Raw genomic sequence first — 24757 nt, forward strand, 5'->3', positions numbered from 1 at the left:
TCTTTTAAGAGTAACTTTCACTTTATTACTTCTTCAGACAGAAGTCATCTTTATAGAAGTAATGCTGTAGTCACCCTGCCGGAGGCAGCCATTTTTCATCTGTTAATCACATAACTTTTAAACTACTGAGGAACATAATTGCTGTTGGCATTTTCTTGTCCTAAGTGCTATTGAGTAAGTGTAGGATAAGGCAGTATTACAAGAAACAAAGTGTTGAAACGGGGAACTGAAAAGTGAGCCATAGGCAGAGGTTCACCTCTTTTCTAGAGTTATGCTATCTCTTGAGAAAAACCACCTCTCAGATAATCTCAAGCAAATCTAATGACAAGATCAACAGTTAATATACCCCTCCAAAGACGATAGTCTACTGGGTTTCAGAGCTGTTTGTGTCTAGATTATACTTGACCATATCTAGGGATCGGTTCTGCTCTGCTCTGATCAATTTCATTTATAACTTGAAATCCATTTTGGATATTCTCCAGGGTTTTAGCAAGTCTTTTGTCTATGGAAATACACTATTCAGAATCAGAACAAACTACTGTGTATCAAGCCAAGTATTACCAAACAAGGTGGGGGCTTGAACTGGGATTGTATATTAAAATGTATTCCTAGTGGTTCCCTAGCTGACCTCCACTCATTAAATGTTTATGAGCACTTTGCAACATACTGGGAATAGAAAATGCAAAAGATGCAGCTCCTCCCTGCAGGGTACTCTCAGTCTTAAGAAGGATAGTTTGTAAATGAAAGTGTGGCAAGTTCTAGAATTCCAATTTATTTAAAGACAGCTTTGTCCAATAGACACATGAAAACATGCTCAACATCACTAATCAGGGAAATGCAAATCAAAATCACAAGGAGATACCACTTCACACCACTCAGAATGGCTAATAGCAACAAGACAAGAAGTAAGTGTTGACAAGGATGTAGAGAAACGGGAACCCTAGTGTACTGCTGGTGGGAATGTCAATTGGTGCAGCCACTGTGGAAAGCAGGAGAGTAGTATGGAGATTCCTCAGAAAACTAAAAATACACCTAGCATACAACCCAGTAATTCTATTTCAGAAATTTAACCTAAGAAAAGAAATTACTAATTCATAAAGATATATGCACTCCTATATTTATCGCAGCATTATTTACAATAGCCAAAATGTTAGTTACCTAAGATGAATGGCTAAGGAAGAAGTGGTTCATATATATGATGAAGTATTACTCAGCCATAAAAAAGAAAAGTCTTGCCATTTGTAACAACATAGTCCTAGAAGGTATTATGCTAAGTGAGATAACTCAGAGAAAGTACCATATGATTTCACTTATATGTGGAATCTAAAAAACAAATGAACAAATAAAAAAACTCAAGAGAACAGACTGGTGGTTGCCATAGGGGAAGGATGTGGGGGATGGGTGAAAAAGGTGAAAGGGGAAAAAATGTTTCATATCTTGATCTGGGTGATGGTTACATGAGTGTATCATGTCAAAATTCATCAAGTTGTACACTTAAGTTTTGTGTATCTGATTGTATGTACCTCAGTTTTTTTAAAAAAAGTAATCCAGGGAGTGCAAGTTCACTTCAGTATTTTTGAATATACATTGAATGTGCAGTTACCAGTTTTACTGAGCCACCAATATGACTTAACCTGTACCAGAATTATTCCTCCCCAGCTAAAGTGAAGAGATACACACTTCATGCCTCACATCTGTGGTGACTGTGGGACTTGTACTATGGGTCATTTGTATCTGCACAGGCTTAAGGCAGTGCATAGTGATAAAGACTGAGTGTCCTTGAAAAGATATCTATGCCCCCATGTTCACTGTTACAGTAGCCAAGACACAGAAACAAGCTAAGTGTCCACTCATGGATGAATGGATAAAAATGTGGTGTGTATATGTGCAGTGGAACATTAGTCATAAAAAGGAGGAAATCCTGCCATTTGCAACAACATGGATTTACCTTAAGGGTATTATGCTAAGTGAAATAAGTCAGAGTAAGACAAAAACATATAATCATATATGTGGAATCTAAAAGCAAAAAAGAAAAAATTAAATTGAGCTCATAGATACAGGAAACAGATTAGTGGTTACCAGGGGTGGCTGGGGATGGGCAAAATTCAGAGGGGGTCAGAAGGCACTAAATCTCCAGTTATAAAACAAGTCAGGGATGTAAGGTACAGCATGGTGACTATAATTAACACTACTGGATTGCATATTTGAACATTGCTAAGAGTAGATCATAAAGTTCTCATCACAAGGAAAAAAAATTTCTGTAACTGTGGTGACAGATGTTAACTAGATTTACTGTGGTGAATATTTCACAATATATGCATATGTCAAATCATTTTGTACACCTGAAACTAATATAATGTTATGTCAATTAGACCTCAGTTTGTTTAAAAAAGGATAAAGAATGTGTGTCCTGGAGGCATATGGCTGGCTTAAAGTCACAGCTCAGACCTTCGCTTGCTGTGTGACCTTAGTACCTCTAGGCCTCAGCTTTCTTGGCCATTAAAAAGAATAATAGAGCCGTCTTAGTCTGTTCAGGCTGCTATTACAAAATACTATCAACTGGGGGGGCTTATAAACAACAAATTCATTTCTCACAGTTCTGGAGGCTGTGGAGTCCAAGGCCAGGGCGCCGGCAGAGTCGGGCTGGTGAGGAGAGCCTGCTTCCTGGTTCGTAGATGGCCTCCTTCCCCTTGCATCCTCACCGGAAGCTCTCTGGAGGATCCCATCATAAGGCTCTGCCCCCGTGACCCAAGCACCACCCAAAGGCCCACCCCCTGATACCGTCACCCTGGGAGTTAGATTTCAATATATGAACGGGAGTGGGGGTGGGGGAGGGCACAGTCCTGCAGACCAAAGCACCAGCCTACCAGAGTTGTTTTGAGGGCCTTACAAGATGACACCGGAAAGCACTTAGAACAGAGCCCACAGCGGGAAACGCTCAAAGAATGTCAGCATCAACAAGAAAGGGAGGTTTGTGAGCACAGGTGGGAAGAAAAAGAACTACTGAGGTGAAATACATGGCCTACCACCCTCTGACCTACTTCTCCCAAGAGGAATGTCTCTAGAAGGAGGACAGGAGGGTCCCCAGATTTCAGTTAATTGGAAGGATTAGCAGGCACTTGGGTGCTTGCTCAAAGCAAGCTCATATCATTCAAAATCTCTAAAGGGAAAAGGCAGGCCGCAATCTCTGACCTTTTAAAAAATATCAACACAGCAGGGTGACATATGGCTTATTTGAGATGCAAGTGACACTTGACAAAAATAAAGATTGTAATTAGGCTTTCCTGCTTCCTCATCTAAAATGTTGCTCATTGTGTCCACAGGATCACAAAGGTATCCCTGTTTGTGATATGCATCCGGATTCAAACAGAAATTACAAGGTCATGTTTACTGGCTTAGAAATGACCCAAATGGCATTGACTGGTGAATGGATAAACAAATTGTAGTATATCCATAGAATTCAATATTATTCAGCCACAGAAGGAATTAAGTACTGACACAGGCTACAACTTGTATGAGCCTTGAAAACATTATGCTGAGTGAAAGAAGCCAGTCACAAATGGCCACATACGGTATGATTCCATTTATGGAAATGCCCAGCCTAGGCAAATTCATAGAGGCAGAAAATAGACTAGTGGTTGCCACAGTCGGGGGGAGGGGGGGGCAGGGGATCACTGCTCATGGGTGTAGGGTTTCTTTCAGGGGTGATGAAAATGTTCTAAAATCGGTGCTTGCACAACTCTGTGCTTATACTAGCAACCACTGACCTGTCCACTTTAAATGAGTGAATGGCATGGTGTGTAATTATAGCTCCTCCATAAAGCTGTCTAAAAAAAAAAGAAAGAAAAAATGTGCTGGCTGATCCTCAGAGCTAAAAGATCCCTCCTGTGCTCCTATTAACTGAGCAGTCAGTTTACCAACAGCCCATAACTTAAAACAACGTGCTATTTTGCACAAAGCAAGTCTTACATACGGAAGACTGATTAAGACGGGTTTAAAGGAGAAACTACAAATACTGCCATGACACTGGAAAGGGTTGGGAAAATATTGTAAAAGTCCAGAACAATTCTTCATTCACTGCTTCGCAGTGGCTTCTTAAATTGGCTGTAAAGCCGCTGGAAGTGGGATGGTGTGCTGGGGACACTGCTAGGGACGGGGTTAAGGTAAGAAGCGTAAAGTGGTGCCGCTGACCGCCGCACCCAGAGAAGAAACAGCCTTACGTCCATACTGAAATTAGCAAACGATGTACTTTTCTGTGTTCTCAGTTAACATGTGACAAGTAATCATTTTATGATTTCTTATTTCATTTGACTTAAAAAAAAATAGGATTTGATATCGTTCAGGCAAAGTACTGGCATAGAGCAGCCTTGTGGGGCTTGTCGCTTTCCCCTGCACCTGCTTGGTGCTTCTCAGATGTCTGTGTCCATCGGAATCCCTGGGGGCACCTGGGCCCCATCCCCAGAGCCTCAGGTGGCGAAAGTGCAGTTCTAACCCGTGCTCCCAGGAGCTCAGCAGCTCCTGACCCCAGGGGTGCTGAGCTTCGCTTCCCTCCCACATCCTGGAACTCCTTTCCTCTCACCAGCCCCCACTCTTGCAAGGCGTTTATAATTGCTGCATATGTACTTAGCTGGGGGCCAATTCCAAGGGGAAATGTGGAAGCCAGTCTTCAAGGGGAGCGCCCCTGTTCCCAGTTTGCCCCTCCCCTCCTTTCTGCCTGCCAGGCTGCATAATGCCACCTCTCTTTTGTGTGAATAATGAAAACCTTTCCTCTGGGAGTTCTCTCTTCACATGACTTCTGTAGGAGATGACAATGGGGCAAGATAACGCAGGTGAAGATGATGGCTCCCAGTAGGGCCACAGCAAACCCCTCTTACTCCCTGTGCTGCTTCGCTGGGGATCACGGTCTCAAAAGGGAACCGTCTTCAGAGTGGCTACTCCCTTGAGCTGGAGAGGCGGTCTGGGTAGTCTCTGTTACTTCACCTCACTTTACCAGTTTGCTAGGGCATAACAAAGTTTCCCAAAGTGAGTGGTTTAAACAATAGAAATTTATTCTCCCACAGTTCTGGAAGCTACAAGTAAGATCAGAGCATAGATGGAGCCACGCATGTTCCCTCGAAGGCACTAGGACGCGTCTCCTCCAGGCCTCTTTGCTTCTGATGGTTCCCTGGCTGGTGGAAGCAGAATTCCAAACCTCACATGGCATCCTCCCTGGTGCATGTCTGTCTCATTTTCCCCTTTTTATTGGAGCACCAGTCATACTGGATTAGGGCCCACCATGATGACGTCATCGTAACTTAATCTTTTGCAAATAAGGCCACAGTCACAGGTGCTGCACTTAGGACTTAACATATTTCTGGTGGACACAATTCAAGGTTCACATTTGCAGAATGGTTATAACAAACCTCACCGAGAGGGTCGAGCTCAGCTCAGCCACCGCTGAATTGCTCCACTGGGAGCATTGGTTTGCACAATGATCAGCAGCAACACAGCAGACGGGCACTGACTTGGTCCCTAGCAAGTCTTGGCCCTTTGGCCAAGCTGAGACGTGCTCCTGGCCACATGGCATTTCCCCCCACCCCCTGATGGGGTAAACAGCTGATAGAAATCTCTTGGTGGGAGGTGAGAGGGAGGTCAAGACGCCCAGCTGGCCCTGGGCAAAGGGTCCGGAGGGGGAGGGAAAAAGCCAGGTGGCTCGTCGGCCCTCGTTCTTCTCTCATGATTGATTTTCCCACGCAGATTCTGGCCCCAGACCCTTGATCTTGGACCAAGTAAAATGATTGACATGAAGGCTCTGACCATATTTCTTTCCTACAGTAAGAAGCATGTTTCTAACTCCTTCTCTAATTCATTGTCCCCTTGTGGAGACCCCCTCGGAACCCCACAGTGGGCATAAGGACTATTTTAAGCTGAAGACATTTGAGATTCAACAGATGCAGAAAAAAAGCCTCCTTGGAACTTCCCTTATCTGACTAAAAGCAGCAACTCCTGGAATATGAAACCACCATAAATCCCCTCTCTGGGTGAAGGGTCATGGTCCCCGAAGGAGATGGAAAAACCACTGATACCTGAATAGATGGCATTTTCACAAACTTTCTTATCTCTGTCGTTCTCCTAAAAACGCATTTGTCATTCTTAAACAAACCTGTTTGTTTTTCTCAGAGAAGTGGTTTCTCCCCGCCTCCCTTTTCTCTAAGATATGTAACCCTTTAACCATTTAAGGAGCCAGGTACTTCTTTTATCGGCGCACCCACTGTGCACATGAAATAAACCGTTTTCTCCTGTTAAGCTGTCTTTTGACGGTTAATTCACAGGCCCCAGGTAATGAACTTCAGAGGGCTGGGGGAGAGGTTTTTTCCTCCCCTACATCCTCTAAGCAAATGTGGGCATCTCATTGGTATGAAAACAAGAAACTGTTTTGCCCCCTCGGGGACATCAGAAGGTCTGTCCTCCTTTCCATTCATTCATCTTCTCAGAGGCGGGAGATCCTCCCCTGGGGAAGGTCAGCTGAGACCCTTGCCTTCGTGAGAGGAACCCAGGGCTCTGAAACCACAGAGCTTTGTTCACTCCAGCCCGAATTACCCAGATGGCAGGTTGGCACTGTCGGATGGCCTGCCACCAAATCCTGGTTCTGCCACCTTGTGGGAGTGGATGTCACTCTGAGTTATTTGTGCCCTCAGGAAAATGAGACTAGTCAGGGTTCCTGTCCTCGGCTTGTGGAGGTTAAATGAATCAATGAGAACACTCAGATGTTGTTCATAAAAGTTAATGGTACCTGCACTTTGCAGGGAGGGTCCCAATTTATTTTTTCTAAAATGACCTCACATGGGACACCAACCGCACTACCATTTGTTGAATGTTTGTTGTATGGCTGGCGCTACTCTAGGTATTTTCTCACTTAACCCTCGAAGGTGTTATTAAGCCAGGAGTCAAACCTGCTTTCTTTGACCCTTTCATTTCTTTAAAATGCCATTGTTTTTTCAACCATTATTTATTGAGCACCAACCAGGGAGCCTAGAAATATACATTTTGCCTCCCCTGTCCCACCCGCAAAGCTGATTGGCACAGGGGTGCTAGACCATAAGTGACATTGGGGTGACCTGAGAACTGGTTTGAGATTCAGGTGCCTGGTGTCCACGAATGAGCCAGGACTGAGCCTGGAGACTGCACTTCCCACCAGTGCCATGGAGGGGCCTGACACCCTGATTCTCCACTTTGTGAAATCCTGGGATGGGATTTCTGAGGTGAAGGGAGGCAGAGAAAGGGTCCCCATGGGATGTTGGGTGCACTCCAAGGAAGTTGGCCTGCTCCCTGCAGTAAAACGCTCCATGTCGCCAGTCTGGGGACCCCAAGGACCAGCCTGCAAGCTGGCCCAGGTGGGCGCCACCAGAAGGTGGGGCAGCACCTGTGCTGCGGGCAGCTGGAGAGGGCCTGGAGGAGGGTGGCATCCTCCCTCCATAGCGGTGGCAAATCAATTGACTTGGGAAAGCACGGAAGAGCATTCAAGGACCTCGAACAGAAGGGCAGAGGTGGGTCCTGTGTGTGAGAATGGCGGCCCAAGTAGGGGCATGGGGTGGGGAGAGGCGGGAGGCGGAGGCAGGTTGAGACTGGATTGGGGGGTGCTTCGTTGTTATCCTGGAGAAGGGTGAACTTTGTCCTCTGGCCAGAGCAGGAGGAGGTACTGGTGGCTCTTAAGCAGGGCCGTGCCTAGGAAAAGATGTGTCTTTGGAACCATGGCCGGCGGTGGCGTGGAGTGGGGTTAGGAGTTGGAAGGCCAGTGACGGGGAGACATGCGACAGCATCAGCCAGGCTGGGATCCCGGAGAGGCTGCAGGTGAGATGCCCAGGGGGGAGCTGTCTGCAGGGAAGGTGGCTGCCCGTGGATGGTGAGGCATGCCGCTGGCTCTTCAGAACTGTCCAGGCACCATGGGAGATTCGGTCCAGACATCAGGCAAGCTGTCGAGGACCGAGTGGTATATCAAGGCTGGATATTGAGGTTGCCAGATTTAGCAAATAGATGCTCAGATTGATTTGAATGTCGGATAAACAGCGAAGTCCTTTTCAATATAAGTTATGTCTGGTGCGGTACCTGGGACAAGAAGCCTTTTTCTAGTACCTCTCAGACATTGCTTGGGACATACTTAGGCTGAAACACAATCCATTGATTATCTGACAATTGAGCTGGGTGTCCTGTATCTTATCTGTGGCCCTCTTTGAGAGGTGCCAAGGTAGAGCACTTTGTACCCCATCCCACCTGTCGCCTCCTGCCAGCTAATAGCATGGCCTGTGCTCTGGCATGCCGGGCTTTTATTACTAATCTCGAGATGTCCCAGGCAAAGTGGGATACGTTGGTCACTCTAGACTGAACAGATGCTGACGGAATTGAATTTCGAGAATCTTCTGACCCTTCTGCAACCTCCTAGGGGCCTTCCATTGGGGCTGGTAGTGCTTGTACCTTGGTGAACTGCAGGCCATGCCAGTCAAGGGGTCCATGCCCACAGACCGCTGCCTGCAGCTCAGCATCTCCGAGACGCTGTCCATCACCTTGGTTATGCCGAAGGATTCCAGCCTTTACTGGAGTTTTCCTTTGGTTTGTATTTTCTTCACTTGAAGAAGATTTGCTACTGATTTAGTCCTGTTTTAAAATTCTGTCCAGCTGAGAGGTCCTGTTTCAATTTCTGGGTGACTCTTCAGTCCTTTCCTCCCTTCTCAGGTCTGTGGAGTCCGCCTCCTGCAGTTTACTTATCAGACGACATACGCCACAGGCCTGGACTTTGTTCTGACATCTCCTTACCTCTAATCCCAATGCTGTTTCTCTGCCAAACAGATGTGTATTCAAATGTGCATAAGAAAAGCAGCAAGCTGGGTTTATTTTGAAATTTCCTCATTTTGCACAAACTCCATTGGTAGGAGCATTTTTTCTGGACAAAAACCCACAACAAACATATGTTAATAGCTACTTAGAGACAAATTCCTATTTGGCCATCTCTGCTGTCATCATTCTAGCCCCACTGCCAGAGACACAAAAACAACGATTGAGGATTCAGAGACGTGGAGACATCTGTGGCACACTGTAGCTTCTTCTTGCTTCTAGGATTTCTTTGCTCATAGGAATGAGTGACTTGAGCAGCCTGTTAAATGGTTTTGTCCAACTTGAGGAAGAGTTTTGAGTTTTACTTTTCTCTTGTCAGGTATTTAATCATTTATAAGGTTTTAGAAATGACTTCAATTTCCACTCAGGTCTTTGGGTCTTGTGTGTGTATTTTAAAATGGCTTATTTTCAATGTGATAAAGGCATCTAAGAAACTAGCTTTCACTCACTAAGCTAAAGATATGGCCACTGGGCTTAAACCTTTCAAAGAGAAAGGGAGAGAATATTGTTTGATTCACACATACACACACATACCCACACTCAGTTTAATTACCTTAAAAATATTCTGAGCCCCTTCCCCCCTCCAAAAAATTCTGAGCCCTGTTTCCTGGACTGGCTATTCTAGATCTACTGATGAGCATACCTTCTGTGACATAACTTTCCTTACTTTTAGTGACACAGACATCAACTTCAGGGCCATTTGGTCTGGGAGTTTTAAAAAAAACAGGACTGTTAGGGCACGCAGCTGGACGAAGGGGGTCCCATAAATCAGGCAGTCAAGTCCAGAATGGAAAGAATGGGCCAGATCATGGTCAAATTCACAGCCAAGAAAACAGGGTCAGCAGGAGTAGAAGACAGTCGGTCAGTAGCACAGAAAAGCAATTTGTGATCCACAATCAAGTCATGTTTGCTCTGGGTCTTGTTTACAACCTTTGGCTGTGTGTGGGCAGCCAGGAAGAACCAGCAAAACCTCCCGGCGTCCAGCCAGTGGCCGAAGTGCTGGACCCAATGGCAGAGCCCAATCACCCGCCCAATAAGAAACAGCAGATATCACGTGTGCATTCATTATTTCGGCCCTGAAGCCAATTAAGCACCTGAGGCCTGTGGGGCAGTGTAACCTGCAGGGATTGTGTCAGGCAGCACCTGTCCAGCAGGCTGGAATCCTGGGCTGCCATCCTGTAGCAAACCACTTCCTCATGGACAACTGAGTTTCAACTGAATGACAGTCAGCCTTCACTTGCCACAAATGATTATTATAAGTTTCTAAAGGTGTCAGTGTCACTGGGCCAATGTCCCCAAACCGTCTGATATTTTTTGACTAGCTCTTTAGCTCTAGAGGTATAGTACTGCCATTATTTATGACACGTGGATTTGTGGATAGTGAGGTGTACGTGCGGAGGGCATGTCAATTCATTCATTAGACTTAATGCCAGGGAACAAAGCCTTAACTTTTTATTCATCATAGCACAGGACAGAACTTTAAGAAACCCACTGAAAATGTCATTGCCCACATGAAAATTAAGAGTAGAATGTTTTATAAAAAAAATTCTTTTTCTATAATACACATTCCCTTATGAAGTGAAAAAAAACCTCATAGAATACTGTAGCGAATCGCCACCTGCTGGTCAAATATGGTTTTGCAATTGACAAACTGCAAATTACTGCTGAAGTACAAGGTAGGAGCATTTTACATACAATACACACAAAATTACCGAAGAAAACATTTCCTCAGCCTTTGGCACGATGTCAGTACAAAGCTGTAGTTCTTTTCGCAACATGACTTACTTTTCAAAGCGTTGCAGATAATTTGGTTAATACTGATTATGGGGCAAAAGGAAAAACCATGTTCTGTAATTTGAATACTCTATTTAGATTCTTAAACACTTTATAGTTGGATTCCAGTTTGTAGTTTTGAAAAATACATAAAAGTTATACATTATAAATATATATTATATATGGTCTATATAAAATTGAATTGGACCTAAAATGGGAAGGACAACTTCTTAATTATCCTTTCTTTGCTAGGCACGGCCTTTCTCTTGTTTGATTAACTGAATCCTTTCTAAACAGATTCTAAAAATATATTCCATAACATATCAAATTTAATATTTTCCTTAAAACATTCAATATGAAAAAGCATCCAGTAACTATATTTTTTGTATCTCACTACTATATAAAAATATGGCTTCGCATATTGTTTTGTTTTGTTTTGTTAGTGTTTTTCTTAGGCATTGAAGGTAGGGCTGTCCCCAGATAAAAAGCTATGGCAAAAGCACAGAAACCTGCTTGTGCATATTCTAGAACATTCTATAGATTCTCATTACATAGTGTAAGTGAAGTGATTACAAAAAATTGTTCCTTTTGTTTTCTGTGAATATATCATATATGATTATCATACATAATCTGTTACAGAATATACAATAGTCAAAACTATAGTCACATAAACACAAATAAGCAAAACCAAAGCAAGAGTTTTATCTTATACAGAGGCAATGTGAATAGGTTTTAGATGAGACATGGCCATCTGTTTTTGTTTTTGTTTTTTCCTAAGGCTGGCTATGCAACAGAACTTTATTCTAAGTGGCCAGGGTACTAGTGCTCTATATCTTTAAGTGAACTGAGCTTCTTTTGTGTTATTTTTTAGATGTGTAAAGGAAGAGAAATAAGAGAGTGTCCAATTGTTCAACACCAACTTTTTCCCCTACTGAGCGAAAGAAGGCTGTTTGGGACGGGAGGGCGCGAGCTTGGGTGGGCTTATACCAGCGTCTCCGGGAGGGCATCGGGGTTGTCGGCCGACAGGAGCTCCCAGATTTGCCACCGCTCTCTCTGCCAGTCTAGCCAGTTGGTCTCGCCCAAGGTCTTACTGTTCTGATCGCTGGCAGGACTGGCGTAAGCACTGCTCAGTTTCTGCTGGGCAGCCCGGTGCTCTCGCTCAGCTGTTTGGCTTCCGTCTTCCAAAGCTGTTCTGGAATCTTCTTCTGGTCTCTGAGGTCTCCACAACGGTGGCTCCGTGGGCTGGTGGGACGATGTGAAAGCTTGCTTCCCTGGACCAGGATAAGGAGGAGGAGGCCTCTTGTCATGCCTCGCACTCTCTCGAGGTCTCTGGGGCAAAAGCTTGGCTTGGCTCTGCTGCCGGGTCACATCCAGCTCGCTCTCGGTGAGGTCCTCGGCGCTGCTCAGAGTCAAGTACTGCTCCGACCTCCGGCCACTGCCCTGGGTGTGGGGTGGGCTACAGATGCGGGACACAGGACGGTGGGCTCTGTGCTGCATGACGGTGGCCGTGGGCTGAGTCCTTTGAACAACCTGCATACCACTGTCCAGTTCTGTGGGACTCCCCTGCCACTGAAGCCAATTTGGGGACAGGTTCCCTTGGGAAAGGGAGCATGGCCCCGGTCTTAGGGAGCTGCTTTCAAAAATGTCGCCATAGGAACCTGAAAGTCAGAGAGAAGGGCAAGAAATAATAGAATTAATTTGTAGAATCCCTCTTGGGATGGCCTATTATTTCCTTCCCACTGCCAACTTCAAAAATGGAAAATGCACAGGGCACTCTTAGTTGCCACCACCTAGTAGAAGACTGCCTAGTCAAAGAAATGACAGAGTTTTTGATTATTGGCACAGTTCATGTAGCAGCTCCTAAAACAGATGCCTAGACTGACAGGTTAGCTGTCCAACTAAACAGTCCTTGTCACTAATTTATACGTCAGGAAAGGCACCCTCTACCTGGCTATGATAATGTTCCTGGACCTAAAAGGTGAAGGAAGCATTTGTCCCCTTCTACTTCGGGTGCAGTTTGCAATCTAGATAAGACACAAATTACAATGCTTTTATGTTTCTATCAGTCAATAAAAGCTGTCGGAATAAACAAACTGATTCTGAAGTGCCCATTTGGTGCCACAATATAGTGAAGATGGCAGTCACTGTGTATATTCTACCACAACCATTATGGGAAAGACCAGCTCATTGTTCACCAAAGTTTCCCCTTTCCTTCCTGGATGCCATTTCCCAGACTCCCTTGCAGAGAGCCACATAAATGAGGTCTGGCCAATAAATGTGTAGAGATGTGATGTGAGCCATTCTAGACCTGGTCTGTTAAAAAACCAAATGCACACCTACTCTTCCTTATTCACTCCCTTCCCTCAACTACTAGCCCAGGAGGGAGAAACCATGGAAGACTCCGGTGCCTGAGGATGGGGGAGCCATCAGCTAGATGGAACCTGGGCCCCAGAATGACTATGTGGAACAGAGCACACCTCCCACCCCTCCTCACCCTGCACAATCCATGCAGGAGTGTGTTGTGAGGGAGAAATCAACCTGTGATAGGTTAAGCCACTGACTTTCAGGGGCTGTATGTTACAGCAGCAAGGCTTCCCTAGCTGATACAAATTTTCTCCAGAAATTGAAGGGAGAGCAATGTGTTTCACAAGCACATTCAGAGTTCTGTCCCCAGACTGCCTTTTTCCTGTACATCTGCCCTGTGCTCTCACTGCCCAAACAGTAGGCAGGGAAAGAGAACAAGATCATTGCTGGGGGAGAGGGAGATATGAGCATTTATGCAGGCTCAGATTAGAGTTGAAACAGCAGAAGGAAAAATAGAGCAGAACATCTTGGAATAGTTTCTCCTTGGGGAAAAAGGCAGTAAAGCAGTTCAGGGGATATAGTGAGATGTAGTTAGATAACAGATCAGTACTAAAGTCAGCCAGATTAGAGGCCATTCAATTAAAAATGCACTGTGCTTTAAAAATGTAATAAAGAAGGTATTACAAAACACTGAGAAGTGGACTGTATTTTTTTTGAACAATAAAACAAAGCAATTTATACACTTCATGCTATATATTAACATATATTCCAGATGGATTAAAGAATTAAGGGTTAAAATAATGAGATACTATGAAAGAGAGAAGTGTATAGATGACTGGCCATCCAATGCTTAAGCAAACATTAATTTTGTGAAAGAATTCACAAAAAAGAGTGATAGACTACAGAAAACATTTTAAAATCCCAGCTATCTGGAGGGAAAAAATGCAAGGGATAATATCAGTGGTAAGCAACATGGACAAAGGATTGATGTCTTTGTTATTGGAAGAGTTCATAAGAATCAATTTCTGAACACTAGCATTCATAAATAGCCTATGACATAAATGGCAATCCAGTAGGAGGAAATTCAGCTACATTAATAGAAATTAATTTAATATGATTGTTAGCTAAAATCAATAGAAAAAATGGAAAAACACTGGTGAGAAATAAATGCAAATCAAAACAATCAACACCATTTTGATCTTTAAATTAGAAAAAATGCAAACCCAGTAATTTGCAATACCGTGAGATTAAAGTGACATGGAGAGGACAATGAAAAGCCATTCCGTCTAGGACTTACAGAGAAGCAGCTAGAGTATGCTACACCCAACGTGAAGTGACTATAACTCTGAATTCTTGGAAAGGTTCATAATTTTTGACCTACTTTCCTATTCTGGATTCACTACTTGCTTTCCAAAATTTTGTGAATCTACTAATAATGTAAAATACAACAAAAGTGCATAAAAAAAGGCCTAAGAGCATAACTTATTACAGCAACTGCAGAAAGAAATGGAAACAACTCAGTTGTCCCAAACTATGAAACTCTGGAATACTATGTGGCCCTTAACAATGATAATGGGAAATAACTGGAAAATGGAAGTTAACATACACTTGCACAGACAGAATGACTGTAACTATGTTTACAAACTCTTGCAAAGGAAAAGAAATGGAATATAGTCAAAAACTGATGTAGTTTGGTGGAAAGGCTAAGTTTAGCTTTATCCTTTTTTTCCTGTTTCCAGCATTTTCCAAATATTTGACCAGCATGTAATGTGATGATAGTAAGGCAAAAATATATGAAACTTAAAAATCTGAAAAGGAAATGCAATAAATACTCTTTTAAAAATAGTATTTTACCTGTCATTCCTGGGTCTTTGGACCCACTTTTTAATGTTGAATGCCAAGTTCCCCAGATATTGAAAGGCTCCTCCAACATATCTAGGTAAAAGTGTATCAGAAAGGTATGTAACTCACAATGAAAACTGAAGAGCAAAAATCAATAAACAAATATTATAACTTCTCTTCTGTGTAAACCACTGTATTTAAGACTGTGGTGGATACAAGACAGAATATCATGCAGACCTGCCTTTCTGGAGGCTTATTCCATTTAGAAATTCATGAAAAGCCTCTTTCTACATTAAGGTTGTGGTAGACAGGTTCCCCCAAAGATGTGTGTCATGATCCCCAGAACCTGTAAAGATGTGATATTCAAAAGGGACTTTGCAGGTGCGATTAAGTCAGAGATTGTGAGATGAGACGATGATCCTAAATTATCTGGGTGGGTCCTATGCAATCACAAGAATCCTACTAAGAGGGAGACAGGCGGGAGAGCCGCCGCGTTACTGACTTTAATGATGGGGGAGGAGGTCAGGAGCCCAAGGAGGCGGGCAGACTCTAGAAGCTGGGGAAGGCCGGGAAACAGATTGTTCTCTAGAGTCTCCAGAAGGAACACAGGCCTTTGGACCCATCTTAGACTTCTGACATCCAGAACTAGGATAATAAATTTGTGTGTTGTTTGAAACCACTAAGTGTGTGGCCATTTGTTACAGCAGCCATAGGAAACGAATGAAGGGCCCATCTCCTCGGGATTCCAGGAGAGAATGCATATGAACTGCTGAACACAGTGGCTTCCAGAAATGGTTATTATGACCACATCACAGGAGCAGGTAAGAAATGCACCCAGGTTATGGAGCCCGTATTATATGCCATGGTCTGTGTTAAGGACTTTACATAGGTGAGCTAATTAAACCCTACAAATTCACATGCTATCTTTCTTAGTTCTCATAGGACGCAGCCATGGGACTCCAAAATGCTCACTCACTCACTCAAGGTCCTATAGGTTGAAAGTGGCAGTGCAGGTTATTGACTCCAAATGCAGTAGTACTCTTATTCTTGGGTACTAACACTGCTCTCTTCTACTTCCCTCAGGGTGAGGTTATTTCCAGGGAGAAAGTTGTAGGTTAGGGAGGGTTGCTCGGCCTCAGCACTATTGCCATTTGGGGTCAGGTCATTCTTTGTGGTAGGGCATCCTGGGCACTAATGTGGCGGGTTGAGCGGCCTCCCTGGGCTCCACCCACCGGCTGCCAGTAGCACTCCCTCTCAAGTTGTGAGGACCACAAATGTGTCTAGAAATGTCACATGTCCCCTGGGGTGCAATGCTGAGACCCACACTGTTGAGTTCACCAAGATGTGAGCAGGTGGAAAGAACTAAGGTGAGCCTTAGCCTACTTGGTAAAAACCTGCAAAACAAAGCCACTGACCCTGGGAGGAAAGAATCAGGCTTCACTGGTGTAAACTTGTCTAACAGTATCTCAAAGAATCTGTACTTAGAAACCCAAATATGCCATGCCTTTCATAGTAGCAAAATTCTCTTCAGATCGCCTTTTTTGTTCTTGTTGCAGATAATATTACCTACAGAAACTCTGTCACTAATCTAAAAGAGCAAAAATTAGAAATCATTTATATACACTGGAAAGGAAACAGGTAAAAATTCATGATACATTGCTTTAATGGGAATATATCATGACCACAAAAACATTAGCATAATGGCACATTCTACTGATATAATTTTAAGTTGGCTTAGGTCAAAAGTAGCTATACTATGAAAGCAAATATATAAAGTTATGTATATATACGGACAAGGACTAGGAAAAATGAAGTTTCACATTTTAAAAATAATTGTATGCCTGATGGGAATATGAACTATTGTTTTTATGTTAAGTTTTTAAAATTATTTTTGGCACAAATATTTATAAAATAAAGATGCTATGATTTACACACACACACACACACGTGCACACACACACACACACACACAAGAGAAAGGGGCCTTTCAGTATGGCTCTTCAGATTAAATTATAAATTTAAGATAAAACAGCAAGAATTTGTACTGTGCTGTCCAATTATTACTTAAAGAGTGTCCTGCTGACTCCTGGCCCTTGGGAATTTCTCTGTGGAACGAAAGAACAGAACCAGCCATTTGGTGGCCAAATAAGTTTGGGAAAAGCTGCAAATCATACCCTTTCTCCCACTGTGGACACTCATTGTGCTTATTTGCACTTGCAAGAATTTGAGACGTTGTACAATTAAGAAACGATTGGCTTTGGGTAACTTGGCATTTCCCAAATGTGTTTGACATGGGATCCTTATTTTGCCAAAAAATCTTAATCTCCCACGGAGACCTCTTTGGAACCCTATGGTCTTGTATAGCAGGTTCAGTAAGTTCTCTTTGTAAAAGGAACAGCAATAAATAGGGGTAACATCTTAGCCCAGCAAATATGCAGTCAAACCCACTGGCCAGGACACATCAAGTGCCTGCTGCTGGAGGGCAAAGAGTCAGCTGGGAACTTCAGCAGCTCCCAGGGAGGGAGGTGGCTTCCCAGAAAACTGGGTCTGCCGGGCCCCTCTGAGATGACAATGGCTTGCCCCACCTTCCTCTTTCTAGAGAAGGTGTTCAGCAGGTGCTCAAACAATTACGGAAACATAAAACAAGGAAGGGATGAGGAGTAGGTCCCAAGCACCCACACCTGCCACATGCAATCAGTCACTGGTCTGGCCCGCGCCGGCCAGGCTCCACTTACCTTTCCCAAGCCTTGGTCCAGGAGAACTCTCCCTGGATTTTGACGATGTCAAGTGGCCCACCAGCAAGTCCTGCTCCAGCCCTTTGAAAAGCTTCTCCGAGCCCCCCGGGCTCGCATCCTCTTGCATAGCCAGCAGGGAGCGCTCGGACAGCACAGGGGAGCTGTTGTCATAAGGGGAGAGGTCTCCGCTGGAGGCCTTGTTGGAGTCTGTGGATGAGTGCCTTCCTCCCACGGAAAAGGGACCTTCCGACGGCAGCATGTCAGGGCTTCTGGCACAAGGAGACAATTACAGGTCTGTGAGTGTGTTAACAACCAGTGACCAGGTATGGTTATACAACCGTTACATGAGTGACAGGAGGTGAATGCACAGACACGGGCTGAAACAAAAAGACCTTTAAAACAATGTTCCAAGACAGTTACAACAAGGGGAAAGCATTTCCAGAAATGGCCAGCAGGGAGCAGCAAAACCCAACAGATGGTGCAGGAAATGTCAAGGCGAAGGTAGGGGGATGAGCCGACATGGAGCCCTGAATTCTCCATCTAGAGGAGATGGAAAGGCCTGTTGGATTAATCCCTGGTCCTATTTTAAAATAAAAGCATAATGCTCACTACCCTTTGAGGAAGGAAAAACTGGTAGGTAACTCCTTTACTTTTCTCAATGTCCTGAATTAAAAAGGTTTTCTGATTGAATTTGTGATTGAAACTATATGAAGTTCTTTGTGGCTTTACGGACAATTTCTCTTCCTTCCCCAAATACTTAGTGTAAGTAAATGCCTCCCTCCAGTGACGACAACGAAGATGCTACTGGTGGGGATAACTGTTTCATGTATGAAATGGCTGGGAAGACAAATATATGACCATCACTCGAGTTCACTGTATTTAAATACACCTGAAGTGATTTACCATGCACTAGTGCTTTTACAACCTGATATAAAACATACACATCAGCATATCCATCACATCGTCTATGTGCACATGAGTTGTCACAGCAACAGAAGTAACACTGACACGTGAGCAAAACAGGAAAAACGGCAGCGTCAGGAATATGGGAAGAGTGTTTGAAGTCTTACCTGGGAACATCTGTATTTTCTACCTTCCTCAAAACAGTGGCCCTGACAACATCTTAAAGGGAAATAATCACAGATTGATTACAACTTAAAGATCCTGCTTCTCTCTTCCTCACTACTTTCATTCTCTTTACTAATCTTGACTTTCTTTTAGTTTGAATTTTCAGAACAAATCCTCTGTGATCTTAAAGAAGGGAAATGCATGCCCGAGCAATCCTTTCCTCACCAAAGGACTTCGTGCACGAAACAGGGAAGGAATGAATGTCGGGAAGGAACGCCCGGCGCGGAGCAGCCAGGGGCCCCAGCACGTTCGTTGAGGGAATGTCTTACCCACATGGAACAAATAAGTCCTTTCCTTGCCTCCTCTTTAAACCGATGACAGATAAAATTATGGGAAAGAGCCAGAGGACAGCCATGAGGATGATTTTCCAGAAAGTTTAGGCCTCCGGTGAATGAAGGAAAAAGAAAAGGAACTTAATACTTCTGCTGGAAAGAGGGGAAAAAACTATTTAACCTTCATATCTGATTCAAGGGGGAAAAGCCTCCCTCGTTCTAGCAGAGGGGACACAAACCAAAACAAACAGGCACCTGTCTGTCCTCGTGGGTTCCACTCTGCTGGGGGACACTGCACTATGAAAATGGGGACAACTGGGCATGTTGAACTAGTAGCTACATAGAGTTCAGCCCAGAATCAGGAGTCCCTGTTCTGACCAGGGCTAGAAATGATATCACTGGGCTCAGTTCAGTTGTTTTCCCAGTTCGGGTGACATTTTTCCAGTCACGAATGAAATGTCCTATGTCCACCCAGCAAGAACAAGTCACGGTGTTGTATCAGTAACAGTGGGCACATAAAGCCTTGTTTTGTAGGATGTTTTAAAGAGAGTAAGTCAATTAATTAGTCAAAACAAAATAGCTGTCAGGGCTACAATGCTTTTTTGCCACCTCACATTGGGAGGGAAGTCATGGCAGAGTCAAATTTCCGCTCACAGGGACCCCAAGAGTTCTGCCTTATGACTTGCTCATCTGTCTCACAAAACATATGGGAGATAATACCTCCAGCAAAATAGTATCAGTGGCAGATTCAGCCAAGAGTTGCATGCACAAAGAAAGAAACCCAGTGGAAGAAATTTCTCGTAGGTCTCAGTAATAGGGACATTTGGGTTTCTACCAAGCAAGTAGGTTATTCATGCATCACATAATAAATAATGCATCTCTCTTGGCACTGACTGCCAGAAGGCTCGGGGGAATTGGGGCTCCACTCGGCTTGGCGTACAGGAGCTTGTGGCGCATGCCCCAACTCCATCTCACCCCTCCCACCACTGTCTTCCTTTCCCTTGTCTCAAACTCCTTACTGCGATATTGTTCCGCTTTACATATGTTTACAAGCTGCTCCAATAAATTGTGTTTGGACTGATGTATAGACAGGGAAATCACACCCACATTAATTATTGTGGGTACTGAAAAGGCAGTATGCTTCCTGAGAACATTGTTTGGTTAAAGCAAAACAAATAATCATAATAGCAAAAATAACTGGCGCTGCCACAGTTTTCTCCCCACTTTCATGGCTATGATCGGGTCTGACTGAGTAGAGGAGGAAGAGGCAGAGGTGGAGGGCCACTGTCCCTTTCCTCTGTTCTTTGGGCTGACTGCAAACTGTCACTCGGGGCTTCAGCACCCACATCACCAGGGGACTTGTTGGAAATGCGAATTCTCAAGCTCCATTCTGGACCTGCTGATGGGACTGGCTCTAACATGTGGGGCCCCAAGTTACAAAAGGATTCCAAGATGGTGACAGCAGATCATTAAGCCAAATGTGGGCTGTTTTGAGTTGCGGGGTCCTGTGTGGCTGCTCAGGTCACAGCCCATGAGGCTGGCTTTGCCCACTGAAAGGGCACCTGGGAGTAGGCTAGCAAACTGTGTTTTCAGAAGGCCTCCAGACAATGGTGATATATATGGGAGCTTGAGAACTTCCGATACCAAACCTCTCCTCCCTCCTTCAATCTACAGATGTGACAGTGGGCTAAGGATCTACCAAGGGTTGGATCAGGAGGGGAGCCACAGAGAGAAGCTAAAATCTCCACACGACTGGAGGTGGGGTCAGTGTGGTGGTCCTGACCTCCAGGGGCGCCGGGGCCACAGCTGAGTAAAGGAAGGTGAGTGTGCCCATCCCAGGCAGCTCCAGTTGGCAGGATCCAGAGAGCTGGATGCAGCTGGAGGCGACGCCTTCCTTTCCCAGCCACCCAGGGTTACCTTGGCAGTGGCAGGGCGTAAGGTTTGAGTACACACGGCAAGCAGCTTGTGAAATACGCTTATGTAAACAGTAACACCCAGTGTTTATACGGAGTTCATTCTGTGGCAGGCATTGGACTGAGCTCCTAACAAGTCTCCTCGTTTCTGATTGTGGTCTAGAGATGAGCGAAAGAAACAAGAGGACTAAATAACATGTCTTTCTGGCAGTAGAGGCTGTAGGGGCTGACAACCTTCTAAAATTTATTTGATAAATGTATTCAATATTATTAAAAACCAACAGTAAAATACTGTATTTTATGCATAGAGTTGATGGCCCTTTTAAATGTTTAAAGTATTTCCTATCTATCATTTTACTTTTCTCAGCAGAGCTCAGTAGATGGCGGCCAAACATGCCTAAGAACCCATGTCCAGGGATCGGCTTTCCATGCGAGAGCTCACCAGTTAATAAATAGGACTGTTTTATTCACTCCACTGGACTCTCAGTACAACATGGCAGCTCAGAGTTGTAAAAAATTTAGTGTCATTCCATTGTTTTATCATTAAATCCATTGTAAACAAATTTAGAACTCTCCACTGGGAATCTCTGAAAAACGAGACAAGTGGGCACCAATGTCCTCTCTAAGATTGGCCTCTAAGACGATTCAACTCTATGAAGGCAATTTTATGTTCAGGGCTCCAAGGAAGGCCAACAATGTATTTGTGTTTGTTTATATAAAATATTTGCTCTAACCAGTGATTCACACAACGAGAAAGGGTTTAAAAGCACATAGTTCTTTGTTCTTGGGAGAAGAATAGTCCTATGTCTTGAAACTTAATGCACGGAGGCTGGGAATGTTGGGTGGATAGGCTGCCTCCTGACGTGGGTTTGCGTCCATGAATGGAGGGCTTCCCCTCGAGACCTGAAAAGCCCAGGACCATCCATGGCATGCATAGCCGGTCACAGTTAACCAAATAAGCATGAGATGGACAGGGAGAGTGACTCACTTTCTCACCCTTAGCTGGTCCCTCCAGGTCAGGGTGTAAACACACCACTGGCAGGGCACTGGGGGCAGGCCTGCACTGCAGCTGGAAGCACAGAACTGGTTCTGTGGATAAATGGAAAACTCCAGTTCAATCACCGGATGTGGCCAGCCCAGCCCCTTGCTGAGCTACCCCACGGAGATACCCCCTTGGAGATTTCAAGCTCGCGCTGGCTTCACCCTTGGCTCAGTCCTTTGACTGATAAGCCTCAGTCTGTTGGAACTCAAAGCACAGAACCACCTGGAACACTATTGTTCTGGGAAAGGAATCCACGGGTACAGTAGCTCTGGATTTATGGAGTTTTTCCACATTAATCATTCTGTTCTGCAAAGCATCCCCTATGCAGAATCTTAGGGACAAAGGCACCCTGTCCTGAAGAGAAGTGGTCATGGATCCGAATTCCGCCCTGGGAGATGAAGCCGGCACCCTGGACTTTAGAACTTCCCTGGGGCTGGAGTGGAATTTCTCCCCTCATTTTTAGTACTTATGAATTCCTTCCTAACAGCCCTGGCACGTGGAGGCATTTATGACAGGTGAAGAGAAAACAATGCTGACTTTATTTATTTTATTTATAGTACACCTGATAAAATATCTTCATATTCCTATTTTGCAGGTTTGTAAAGCAGTTCTGAATCACAGTAAAGGTGTTGGAGGAAAGAGATAATGTGATAAATTGTCCTTCCATCTTGCATTGCCTTTCCATAGAAGGCACATTTACACTTCTTGGAAATTTCCATTATGGAATTCTGTATTCCACATACAGATAATTTTTCCTAAAATTGTTTGGCTGAAAAGGCCTTCTTGAATAGAGCATGTGTGTGTGTGTGTGTGTTTAATGCATTAATGCTTTGTGATTTCCAAGGAACTGGAACCGAATGCCAATGAGGCCACCAGCTACTGCTGGTCAATAGGAGTCACTGCTGTTGTATTACACTGGTAAAGTCTGATTTCTGATCTGAAAATTTCCTGGGGACTTGTCTGATTTTCCAAATCCTAGTAAAAGGAAACAGAAATTACAATCCATCTTGTAACACTTCATGGTTTTGTGGAAGAAAACATTTCTGGTGGCAATCTCTGAAAGATTGAAATAAATTATCTACTTGACATTTATCTGATAATGTAAATGTGATACCTTTAAATTCTGAGGCGGCCTAAGCTCCTCCATCATGAAGAAGAAAGATTTATCATTCAACGGGAGGAATGTCCAGCCCAAAGAAACAGTTATTTTCCAGTTCTGAAATTCCATCCTTTGAGACAGCTATGGGTCTTCATCCATGGTCCAGACTGGCTGGTCACTGGCTTTGCTATTTTGAGGGCAATCTGTGAAGGCCACTAACAGAATACAGTGACATTCAAAAATACATACCTATGGATTTGGTTAATCCATATAGGCCTTCTCCTCATATGTGCCTAAATTTGTTTTATTTTGATTTTGTTTCTGGAATATGGTAGGGAAAACACTCTACTTAGGTTTGTATACCATATAGGTATATGCAGTTTTATGTAGCTTTTAAATGTTTTTTTCCCCAGAGCATTAAAGTACTTGAACAATACTGAGAAATTGAAAAGTAGGTACATTAGACCTTACAACATTATATTAAGTGCTGTATTTATGCCTAAACAGAATTTCATCATTATTTTAGTTCAGGTTAACTTGATTAAAGATTATTTAAGATTGTCACTTGATCCAGAAGTTTATCAAATGTAACAGTTCTCTTGGTTGAAAATGAGATAAGCAAAGAAGATCATTTTCAAAATATTATCAGTGAGTTGGCACCCACTGAAGCGAGAGCACACGAGGCTACAGTATGCCCTGGCCTGGCACTAGTCTTCAAAACTTTTTTGATATTTCATTCACCACATCGGTTTTAGTATTAAACTTGTTTTTAAAAAATATTAAATTTCAGTATTGCTCACTGTAGTAACAGAGTGTCTTTAGGACACCCTTAAATTCTGCACCTCGGTGAGTGGCCCACTCTCCCCTGCACAGGGTCACATTCAGCAAACCTCGTCCTACCTGATTACCTTCCACTTGCATCCTCTACTTCCTTACATCCCTAAATCCAAGGAAGGGGATCGATTTTAAGTATCTTTGAAGAAAAGAGCATATCATTCTAATAAATATACCAGACAAGCAATTAAAACAGTGGAAGTCTTGTATTGTTAGTAATATAAATCTCCCTTTGGTATTCTGGTTTGGTTGAAGCCAAAAATGTAAGGAGGCAAGCACGAGAAAAAATAAGGAATCTTCCTTTCACTCTCCCAATTCTGTTGTCACATGAAGAAGAGAAAAACTCAACTCAAAACGTTAAATTCCCAAATATCACTAAATGTTTGCCCTTTCAAAACAGAAATTACAATAAATATGTTCCTGTTCTTGGTTCTACACTCTTGAAAACTTACTTTTCCACTCGAAAGAAAATCTTGTGAAGTTTTCGTGTGGAGCACAGGAATCTAAAGCTTTATTTAGGTGTGTGAACAAGTGACAAAGGGCAGAAGCTTCAGAAAAAAGCCAAACAGAAGAGAATCATGAGGGAGATCATGCATTGCTGCACTTCAGGTATTTGTTTTAGAAGCTACTGCTAATTCCCACTCTGTTGTCTGACTGCAAATCCTTCCAATTCTTACTTTTTATATCCAGACTCTATAAACATTTTCGCTGAGTTTCCACTAAATAAAGTCTTCAAAACAGGAATTCTGTCTGTTCCTGTGTTGCCGCGACTTGTCCAGACCTCTTCCCCATTACCTGCAAACATGCAATTGTCTCCAGTCACTTCCGAAATCTACGTGGGTGGTGCGAACAGGTCATGTTCCCACCTCAGTGCCTTTCCACCCTCACCGCCCCCCGCCCCAACCCAATCCAGGACCTATGCCATCATCCTGATGCCGACGAGACCC

At 43.8% G+C, this 24757-nt stretch overlaps 1 protein-coding gene across 6 annotated transcripts in view; it reads right to left on the reverse strand.

Annotated features, from left to right (window-relative positions):
- Positions 1-10305: 10305 nt before the first annotated feature.
- The window catches only part of ARHGAP6 (Rho GTPase activating protein 6), a 430489-nt gene continuing 416037 nt past the window's right edge, over positions 10306-24757 (reverse strand). For 5 of the 6 annotated variants that reach the window (XM_036912992.2, XM_036912996.2, XM_057495811.1 and 2 more), the window contains 3 exons: positions 17523-17791; positions 14800-14880; positions 10306-12299 (listed from right to left, as the gene is read on the reverse strand). In XM_036912992.2, the coding sequence (XP_036768887.2) occupies positions 11623-12299; positions 14800-14880; positions 17523-17791 (1027 nt within the window). In that variant the 3' untranslated portion in view covers positions 10306-11622. The remainder of the gene's footprint in view (positions 12300-14799; positions 14881-17522; positions 17792-24757) is intronic. The other variant, XM_036912993.2, reaches the window with a different exon arrangement.

The sequence above is a fragment of the Manis pentadactyla genome, chromosome X, assembly GCF_030020395.1.
Source record: "Manis pentadactyla isolate mManPen7 chromosome X, mManPen7.hap1, whole genome shotgun sequence".
In the NCBI taxonomy this organism is placed as follows: domain Eukaryota; kingdom Metazoa; phylum Chordata; class Mammalia; order Pholidota; family Manidae; genus Manis; species Manis pentadactyla.